General features: G+C 37.1%; 1 protein-coding gene across 1 annotated transcript; it reads right to left on the bottom strand.

Moving 5' to 3' along the window:
• Positions 1-273: 273 nt before the first annotated feature.
• LOC124133225 (peroxiredoxin-like 2C) lies at positions 274-9,690 on the bottom strand. Its single transcript, XM_046497530.2, has 7 exons — positions 9,461-9,690; positions 8,959-8,995; positions 8,361-8,392; positions 7,661-7,714; positions 6,772-6,880; positions 3,847-3,975; positions 274-2,811 (listed from the first exon to the last, which is right to left on the bottom strand). The coding sequence occupies exons 1-7, from the start codon at positions 9,653-9,655 to the stop codon at positions 2,684-2,686; spliced, it is 684 nt and encodes a 227-aa protein (XP_046353486.2). The 5' UTR covers positions 9,656-9,690; the 3' UTR covers positions 274-2,683.
• Positions 9,691-11,323: the final 1,633 nt, after the last annotated feature.

The following is an 11,323-nucleotide window of genomic DNA, read 5'->3' as shown; positions in this document are numbered from 1 at the left end:
ATGGTAACCCTTTTAGTGAAACCCAAGAGCAGAGGCATGGTGCTGACAAACCTAGAAATATAATCGGGTCGAACCGGTATTCCAACCCACGATTATAGGGTCATGTTGGGTCCAAGGGACGCAACTCTGCACCGATAAACTGTTTAAACATCTTCACATTCAACCACAATACCTGTATTGCTGATTGTGCAATTTATTCATAATATTGATGTTGTATCTGAAATATATATACATCATACATATAGTTCTTTTCAAACAGGACACAAACAGCCATAACTGAAATATATTTTATTACAAAATCTCAATAATTTCAAATCAGTAATTGTATGGCTTGATGTGCATTACTGCTCCAGGAGTTATGTCCCCTGTTCAAGTCCTATTCACACATGGACCAAGACCTTCAGTTAGTCCCAGAAATAAAATTTTCTTATTTATAAATAGATATCTACAAAACAAAATAAAATCCATATGGGGCCCAGAACATAGCTTTATTGCCATATTCGAGACTTGAGTTAGGATCATTTCTTAATAAATATAATCTCTAGGGTCTGGGAGACAGGCTAATTTGGACTCAAAAACAGGCTTTTCTGCTAATCAGTACTTTCAAGCTGGGGCTATTTTCAAACCTAATTAACCCACTTCCTGCGTAGATATTATTGACATTTTCAAAGCATGCACCTAGATCTCAGATAGACCTTCAGTTAGTCCCAGAAATAAAATTTACTTATTTATAAATACATATCTACAAAACAAAATAAAATCCAAATGGGGCCCAGAACATAGCTTTATTGCCATATTCTAGACTTGAGCTAGGATCATTTCTTAATAAATATAATCTCTAGTGTCTGGGAGACAGGCTAATTTGGACTCACAAACAGGCTTTTCTGCTAATCAGTACTTTCAAGCTGGGGCTATTTTCAAACCTAATTAACCCACTTCCTGCATAGACATTATTGACATTTTCAAAGCATGCACCTAGATCTGAGATAGCTAAGATGATATTTAATGATTAACTACCTGTAAATTGCTTTGTTCAAATGATCATCATAATCCATGCTTGATTTGCATCCTTGTACTGTTTAATGATCGATTGTAATAAATGGACTGTAGAGAGAATTTGAAATTAATATCTTTTAATGTTTATTCAAAATCTTTCACCCATTCCTTTGATTTGGCTCCAGCATAGTGACCAATAAATTATGATTAATATTGGTTTGTTTTAAGAGTTTTGTTCCATAATCATAACATTGGTTATTTAAATAGAATTAGAATTTAATTTCCAATAAAGAAATTGAAAATGATTCCTGAAAGAATTGTCAGTCCGGTAAAAGTCTGGTAAAGTTCGAAAAAGAAAAATGTTGAAGAAGAAGAAGATGTTGTTTTGGGGGGTTTTTTTATATCTTTTTTTCATACACTTACCCGATTTCTTTCATCAACAGGATTAACTCACAAACTGTTCTCCAAATTTTAATTTTATTCTCTGTCTTAATTATCAGGTTTGTGTTAACCAATTTATTAAAACTAAAATGCCTCATTATCATGATCAAATATTTATCCGATCTTATTGTCTTGTGCATCATTAGAAGGAGAAAAGTTTATTCGGGACTGAACTTACATCAATATAGCTCACACACCTATGTACAAACACCACGGTCAACACTGACGATATGGGGATGACAGTGTTTTCTATTATGCACAATTCATGTTCCATGTCATGTTGAGGACGTACAAGTATGCACCAACTGATGACTCACTCAATGGCTTCCCTTCCCTCATCATCAACTTCTTATTTTTCTTGCGGACAAACATTCAAACTGAATCTGAATCAGTTTACTGAAACCTTCAATTTCAGCCTCATGCTTATTTCACTGCCTTCCATGAAATTTTGAAATTAGTGTAAAGTTGGAGAACTTATACCACACTGAAGTACATGTATTACCATCCTCAATTATCGAGGGTATATTATCTCCATTCTATTACAACAAACACCCTGGACCCATTTTCTATCTTAGCCTTACTTTGAGTTTGAATAAGAAAATGCTATAAATAGACATCCAATCCAATCAAATGTGGTTGTATTCCTCTCCCAATATCAGTAACCAAGCTACAAATTCTGTTACAACAGGCTCTTAATTTGATTAAATACATCAAGGGCTCACTCCCATGAGGCAGTGATCATTAATGTTGACGTATGAAGAAATCTTGTCCAAAAGAAACTTTTTCTGTGGAGGTGAATGGGTCCATAGGAATACATGTATCACAGTACAAAAGAGATATATTACAGTGGATGATTGTGTCGGGCCTTTTTAAAGAAAAAAGAAAATCTTTCATTACAAAGAAATTAGACATAGCTATACAGAACACTACGGTTACAACGAACTCAAAGGGACCACTTATTTTACTTTGTAATAACCGTAATTCGTTAGAAGCATACATACAGCATACATACAACAAATTGGTCAGTTCGTTATAAGCGTGTTCGTTATAAACTTAGTTTACTGTATGTGGTCATGATAAGACAAATGATGACAGAGGCCTAAAATAATTTACAAACTCAGGCCCAGTGGCAAGTCCAGTTACATAACAAGTGATGTTGAATCCAGTTGGGACCTTGAAATCTTGAGCAAGTTATCGTTGGAATAAATATGTTGGACGGCATCAGCTCTGCTCTGTTGCTGGGTGGTCAGAGGTCAAGGACACGAGGGTCTTTGGGGAAGCTGACATTCTGCACCCCAGCAATGGTCAGTAAGTCATTGATTTTGGCATGATCTGTGGCGTTCTGATCAATATGGGCGTGGTGAAGCACATCTCCTGTAACCAGGCAACCAGACATTAATACAAAACCACATGAGCATGGGTAGGGTGCTAACAGACAAATGATCACAAACAAGGAACAAAATCAACATTGGAAGCTTGATTACACCTAAATGAGAACCACCACAAGCGCATGGTTGTTGCCCCTTAGATGACTGTGATGTACACCCAATATACCAGAGTTCTCATAACATGTTCCTATCCACCTTAACTGGGCCCATGTTAAATGAGACTTTGTCCATACATTTGTTTCTTTGTTGTTTAAAGCCAAATCAGCGCTATTCCAGTCTTATCACTGCATCTTCCTAAGGCAAGGGAGTTAACTGAGTATAAAAGTCCAGTTTCCATCCCAGCCGAACTAGGCTGGAATTTCTGGGCTCGATCATAGTTATGTCCCTTAATTCTATGTCTCTCCAATTGACCAATCAGATTCCACATCTCTTATCACTTGCATTTGCTTCAAACAAAATGGCGGGGCCCAGTGATGACGATCTGATCAATAATTAAGATCTTTATTGTAATAAAACAGGTCTTATTTCGCTAAGTGCATGAAATCACGTGAGCACATTAATTAAAAACATGAAAAGATTGGAAAATATCTGTTGACACTAACTTGACGTTACACATGCTTTGCAAATCCTGCAATTAACCGAAATCGGCACAGCAACTTCTGAACCGGATGTCGATTTGGTTACATGATTTTGATTGCACTATGCATAAACTCGTTAGTCCAGCCGAAACATAACTCCATAATTCCAGCCAAAGGAACTGGTCTATTATAGTCAGTTAACTCCCTTGCCTTAGAAAGATGTATCATGTAAATAATTGAGACTGAACCAAACAGCTGTTGATTGATATTAGAACCTCTCATTGGAATATAATGCCACTTAACTCACTTATCCTTAAAGTCTTCTCTTACGATACAAGCATATGTTGCTGCAGATTTATGGCAACTTGAAATTCCCACAAGGCCCTGCTATAGACTACATGGAGATACACAATAATACACGTCAGTGGTCACAAAATGTTTACCTGGTCCCATAATGAATGAGGCCCCCTGTTGTTTGACGTCACCATTCCTCAACCGTGATTCCTGCTGCATTGCCCTCCACGTGCTGCGCAGCACGCCCATGATGATGCCTGACTTTATGTGCTTACTCTCTGAGCAAAAAGAAGAAGGAAGTCAGAAATCAGTGTTGATTATCCAATGTATCATATTTCCATTCTATTATGATATGTAACCTAGACTCATTTGTCACAATCGCTTTGTTCCGGTAGTGATATTACCAGCTCCATGTCACTTAATATCTTAGGTCCTAGCTTAGGACTTTTATTGCTCACGAACTTGTAACCAACAACCAATCAAAATGGTAAAGATCTTTAATCAAAATCGCGGCCTCATTTGAGTATACAGTAAACTACAGTTATAACATACTCAATAGGACCACTTATTTTAGTTCGTTATAACAGTAGTTTGTTATAAACAATATACAGCATATATACAGCAAATGCCTGGGACCAAAAATCCAGTTGTTATATCCGCCAGTTTGATATATGCGTGTTTGTTATACATGTAGTTTACTGTATTAGGAACAATATTTAAGGGAACCCCTCTCTTTTCAGCTGTAAGAACGAAATGTCCAGGTGTGTTGCATGAGATACAGCTACTGAAGGCAGAGAGCAATCTCACTCAAACTTTGCATATGTACAGCATGCTGTCCACAGTGACACACTGGTAACTGGCACGTGCCAATAAGCTGTCACAACCACATGGTTTATTGACCGTGTATAGAGAAGGAAAATGCCTCCAAAAGTGTACATGACAGAAAATGAAACATTGTGCGCAATAGGCATGATTGAAGCTGGCCAATCCCAGAATGCAGTTGCCAGACACTTTGGTAAATCCAAAAGGGGGATATCCCTACTGATGGAAAGATATTGGAAAACGGGTTGGGTTTAGATTAGGGTGGGAAGAGGAAGACCTAGAAAGACAATTCCCAGGCAGGATCTATAGGTACGCACCAATATCTTGAGCTACATATATATTTTGCACAAGAACTGAGGGACAACTTCAGGGCTGCCGTAGGAATCCGACTTTCGATGTTAACGATTCAAAACAGGTTAGAAACTGCACACAGGCCCTTCAGACAGGGCACAGCCCTAAGAAGAAGCCAACAGCGGTATTGGAGATACACCATGTTTTGTGAGGAATCAAGGTTCTGTTTATGCTTTACAGATTTTAGTCAACGTGGTCAGAGACGGCGTGGAGAGAGGTGTTATCCGTAAGCAGTCAAAGAGCAAGTTGTGTAGTATTAGGTACGGTGGTGGCAGCATCATAGTCTTGGCTGGCATCAAATCAGACGACAGAATGAATCTTATGATCAAGCAGGGAAACATGACCGGTCACCGTAATGTGGACCATATGTCCAATCTCCAATGATCATCCAATCTGCCCAGCGCCTAGGTCAGAACTTTTAGATTCAGGATGACAATGCACCTCCTCACAGAGGCCATGTTGCAGTCGACTGTCTGAGGCAGCAAGTTGTCACAGTATTGCCCTAGCCAGCCAAATCTTCCAACACATCACCGATTAACAACCTTTGGAATTTGCAACAGCTTGGGCAGGCCTTACAAGAAGAATGACGAAGGATACCAAGAGACACCTTCCGGCGTTTGATACCCAGTCGCGCCTGAATCGATGCCCAAGGGCATGGACCAGATAATGACTTAACTATGAAGATTGAATTCCAAAACGTCATTTCTTTACATATTATTTCTGTATAAATTTGGGTATTCTTTTAAATAGTGTTCTTCGTAAATAATTGAATAAGAAGATTATAGCTGGAGTACTGCTTTAAGACAAGTCTTTATGCTATAAAATGATCCAGTGGTATTTGAGATAACACGAAAAGTATTGCTTTTTTCAATTATGAAAGAACAGTGTGCTTTGATTAAATGTCTATTTATAGCATCTTGTCATTCAAAGCAGAGTCGAACAAAGCTTTGGTGGTGAATGGATCCAGGGTATATATCATAACAAATGGAGATATAATACCCCGTATCATGGAAGATGGTCCAATATAGTCTTTCGAGACTCATCCGCAGGACTATGTGACCTATTTTGGACACGCCCCCCGCACAGACTGGTTCTTGAGGCCATGGTGTCACAGTATGATATTTTGTTTTTGTTGTTAACTGCCAAAGTCGGCAACATTCCAGCTATGATGGTGGCCTGTAAATAATCGACCAGACATTATCACAGAATTTGGCCATCCGAGCCAATGAGTCATGCTCGTTAGGCAAGCATACAGGTAGATGGCGGCCAATTGTTACTTGGAATCCTCACGGGGCTCTCAGTACGAGAGTTCATTATATACATGTATCAAAGACATCACTCTGAAGAAGTGAAAATCAAGATGCAATGTTATTGTCTTTAATCGTGAGCAGAGGAAGACAATGAAAATATAAATCACTATTCGTGTATAAAAAGATTACACCTCACCCCTAGATGTAGTCTACCGATGATTAACTACTTGATCAAGAAAGATGTATTGAGGAAACTCTGCGATAGATACTGATAATATTTACAATATCAATAACTACAAGGTGTTGTCAAAATTACAGGTGCTGATTTTTTTTCTAAAAGTTTGATATGTTTTGCACTTTACAGCCTGAGGCCTTAACCACTACTCAAAAGCCTGTGTCTAGCACATTTCTGTTTGGTCAAGTTAGATCAGCTAACAATAGTCCATGTGGTTACACTAGAATGTACAAAACATGATGCTAAAAGCCAAGTTGTCAAAAGTCTTGGGCACAAACTGTGTTATCATACTGGCTGAATTAGTTGCAAAGTATTGTAATAGTTCTACCAAAATCGTAAAAGTGGGCATCTCTGATTTACCCACAATCATCAATAACATGCCACCGTCTGTAGATTAGAATGAGGAGAGGAATTACCATCAATCTTGCCAAACGCGAGAGTCTCCACACAACCCATTGCCTTGAACAACTCATAGTCCGGGTCACAATACACTGTGTAATTGAAGCTGGTCACCTTCTTAAACCCCTGAAACCATGGAAACAAACATAAATATCTCATGATTAAACCATAAAGTGATATGCATTTAAAGCCATTATTTTTTACTCACATGCTATCATTCACATTAGTTATTCATAGTTTTCATTTCTTCTACTCATGGTCCAGTCTATTGGGTACTTTTAAGCCGTTGAGAAAATCTTCTTTTGTTTAATTCAGTATATTTTTACTCCCTTGGGTTCAGCCTTATGGGTACTTTGGAACCAATGAGTAAATATTTTTTTAACATTTAATACATATTTACTCTCTTGGATCCATTCTATTGGGTACTTTTAATCCAATCAGAAAACCAGTTTTTTTTTGTAAATTCAGTATATTTTTACTCCCTTGGATCCATTCTATTGGGTACTTTTAAGCCAAAGAGTAAACCAGGTTTTGTTTTTAAATTCAGTATATTTTACTCCCTTGGGTCCAGCCAAATGGGTACTTTTAAGCTAATCAGAAAACCATTTTTTAAAACAAAAGTGCTGTTTCAGGTTTGATTTACCCACACATCAGATTGCTGGAACTCATTGACATGAGTGTATTATATGAAGACCATCAAAACATAAGGTGACACAAAAAGATTTTCTGAAGAACAAATTTGCTTTGGTTATATTTTATTACATACAAAATATTGTGGCAATGTACGTATTTATCGTGAAAAAATGTTGTAATACATTACAATTCATACAAGACTTCTGTTGATTGTTCTGGCCCCAATAACCATGGTAACTACACTTTTTCGGTACACTTTCACTGGCTACTTACCCTAATCAGTACATAAGGTGATGGAGCGATGATGACAAGTCGAACACCAGCTTCCTGCACAAACCGTTCAAGATCAATGAGTATGCAATCATGGAGATATTATACAAAGGGCCATCCAGTGTTTTATGGATTTTCTAGCAATGTAATGATAGTAATTATGATGATATATACACGATTCCCAGTTAAATGATCCAACATGCCAGTACTGCCAGCTAAAAGTAGACTATTCTCTATCTCAGAGAGGATTATTAAAAAAGGAGGCTTTCTTTTTTTTAAATTTTATTTTGTTTTTAAAATGTTCATTAACATTTACTCTAAATTAATGTGATGCACATGAAGAATGATTGTTTTGTTGGACTATATGTGGGTGTATTTATATATACAGTCAAACACCGCTGTGTCGAAGTTGAAGGGACATACGTAAATACTTCGAGTTATCCGCAGTTCGACAAAACCGAAAATGAGGAATGAGGAAGGAACATGCGGGGACAAAGTTTTAACTTCGAAACAACCCAAAATTTCACACATGAAAATTGGACACAAATGTGTTTGACTGTAGTAACGTGAGATAGGAATCAAACATACTTGTCCCTTGTACCTGGTGACAATATAATAATGTGAGACTGGGTGTTTAGTATTTAGAGAAAATCTAACAATGAATATATCATGGCCTTATGGACATCTCAATCATGAAACTTACCTGTAAATATTCTAGGGGCACAGTCCCAAGATCTGTGGAAAAAATAATGAAAGACAGTTTCAAAACACAATGTCTTACATTAAACAGTAAACCATTGTTTGCCATCATTTCTTCAGTTACTTTATCACCATTACTTTTCCACATTGGCACCAAAGCAGTGGTTCTTTACTTAAGTTTTAATTTTAACCATTTAACCAAGTGTTTATAGAGACCCATTCACCCGAAATATTAGCAAAACTTTAGTCTCATGACATGGTCAGAACAGCCCCAAAAGTGTGGCAAAAGCAACCCCATAGAATAAATATATATATATTAAAACAATCAAAATTGAATAATCATGTCGTACGCAGAATACCTTTCATGACTTGACATTTGCATGTATTTGATAAACAGAACAAACATCTCCCACACTCAGGTACCGAAGTGGCATTTGACATATTTTACACTCACAAACCCTTGATATTTGTATATGCTCATTTTCATCTTTTCCTGTGATCAAAGAATAAACACTTTACATTATAAATGTTTGAAAGAAGTCAGATGGTTAAATAGAGACATAGTATTAATTTTATTGATGATGACATATTGGTCTACCTACCATCTGCATACTCCTGGCAGACAAAGTCAAGGAGATGCTGGAAAAATAAACAGAAAATACATATATACATATATATTTTGAGGCTGTATTGATTAGATCTATATTCCACAAAATCATCCCATTTACATATATAACAATGATTTGTTTTACATTTCTCTCTTTATTAGAGTTGTGTTGTTTGTTATTTCACATTTAAAAAGTACAAAATAGTATTACACTTCATCAAAAAGTTCATTTACAATGTTTCAGTTACATCAAGGGACATTTTACAAGCTGAAAATATTTCTTAATTTTAATAACTGATCATAAAAATACGCCCCCTAGTATTTTCAACTCTGCATTCCGATAGCATCTAAACAGTAACTCTGGTATTAACTAGATTCTATATATTTCTTAAGAAACAGACAGACGTATATACAATGTAAAAGAAAATTTGACTCGAAGCGTCTCTATAGCAACGCGTCATCAAACATAAATATTGCCATGTGCGTGTGCTACTTACTCTTGTAAACACAACAATTGTTTTTTGTTTCTTGTATACATCCCCAAAGCGGATTTTGTTTCCCATCTGATCATAGACAAACATATCTCGACATTTGTCAAAATTGACTTTTACTTCGGCTCTCATGCCACGAGACATCGATATTTCTTCGTCCATCTCATTGAGAGCTTTCGTTTCAGGTTCTACGTCAGCCATTTTGAATAATCTGTTGACACCGACGCTTTCAATATAACAGCCAGTGATTATCAATGTGTCTGTTGGATTGGGTTCATTCGCGTTGCGACAGGTGCGGGAAAACACCTCCTAGCGGTGGCTTTAATGTTATGTAGAGTTGTCTCCCCTAGACCAGAGGCGATCCGTGCACCGTCTTGCACCCTGTTGTCTTGGCCAAGTTGAAAGAAGAAATGCTATGGTTCCTCTAAAGAATAGCTCCAAGAATTACAATCCAATGTCACGGCAGCTGACCATGTAATTTTGGCGCATTTACACATCCATTTCTGCACGCATTATTATGAAATTTGATATGCAAGAGGTATTAGGAATAAAAAAAATAATTTAAAAAAATGGTATTTTGATGTTTAACCCATCTGCGACCTTTGGCCTTCACTCAACACCGTTTTTCTAGTATTACTGCATTCTCGACTTCTCAGAAACTACGAACTTTGAGGATGTCTGTTGTTGCTTTTATCAATCTCATTAAAATAAGATCTTTGTACTCGCTACCGCTAAACAAAGATCGATCCCATTAGGGGTCACGTCAGAACGATCTTTCATCCGACCAATCAGAGCGTCGCTTACCAGATCATGAAAGTGACAGTCGGAATTTTTTTTTCTTATTATAGCCTGCAACCTCGGGGTATCGCGGTACTTGTCATGTACGCTAAACGGAACAAAATGCACTCACTAACCTTTATGTTTATTCGTGTTCTCTGTATCAGATATCATTCATGTTATCAAACAATGCATATTTTACTGATAAAAGTTCATTATTTACATTAGTAGCTCCGAGTAAAAGCCGGGCCTCGCGCTCTGTTTGACAAGTGAGAGAACTCCATCGTATCGCGGTACAGAAAAAAGTTGTGTATGTAGGTCCGAATTGGACAAAAAGAGGACATAATTCTACCAACCACTTGGTATGATCATGCCAGACATCAGTGATTTGTCCAGACAAGTGCAAAGACAGCACAAGTAAAATTCTAAATGTGTTATCAGCAATAGGTATTCAATGCATATTTACCGAAAAGTAAGAGAAAAATATTTTTATAAGTCAACATCAAAATATCAGAAATGATATTTTAAGATTGTTTAAAAAAAATTGGATGACAATAATTTGTCACAAAATGGAAAAATGTTAAAAGTCAACAATAAATATATGAAAAGCACTCCTAGTATGCCCAAAGTATGTATTTTTCTTTTGGTTACTAGTGAAGAACGTATTTCTCAGTTTGGCATTATGGCCCTTATGATCTCCAAATAGATTCTGGGCACAGAGCGGGAAAAAATGTGCGGACTACGTAACTTCCGTTACCTCATTAGTCGCCATGAATATGCAGATGATCTAATTCAGGTCGATAGAGAAAGTTTACTTGGGGAACTGCGGGTTATATCGTTGGCCATTGATAGATGGGGGTAAGGCAATATTACAACAGATGCCAGAAATATGTATCAACGGATTAATAACTCTTTACTTACAGCAGACGGAACATTCCGAGGAAATTGAAATTGTTTACGAAGTGAGCACTTCCTGGTTACTGATTTGCATTAATAGACAGCCGCTAAGAGGCGTGTCCCGCGTGAACTATCGGAAATCACAAATGCCGCGATACGATGAATGCCGCGGTACCATGGGGTCCGAGTATACAA

The sequence above is a fragment of the Haliotis rufescens genome, unplaced genomic scaffold (genome assembly GCF_023055435.1).
Source record: "Haliotis rufescens isolate VD_foot unplaced genomic scaffold, xgHalRufe1.0.p SCAF_2, whole genome shotgun sequence".
NCBI classification, from domain to species: domain Eukaryota; kingdom Metazoa; phylum Mollusca; class Gastropoda; order Lepetellida; family Haliotidae; genus Haliotis; species Haliotis rufescens.
The sequence above is the reverse complement of the archived record's forward strand: the minus strand, read 5'-3'. Positions and strand labels throughout refer to the sequence as shown.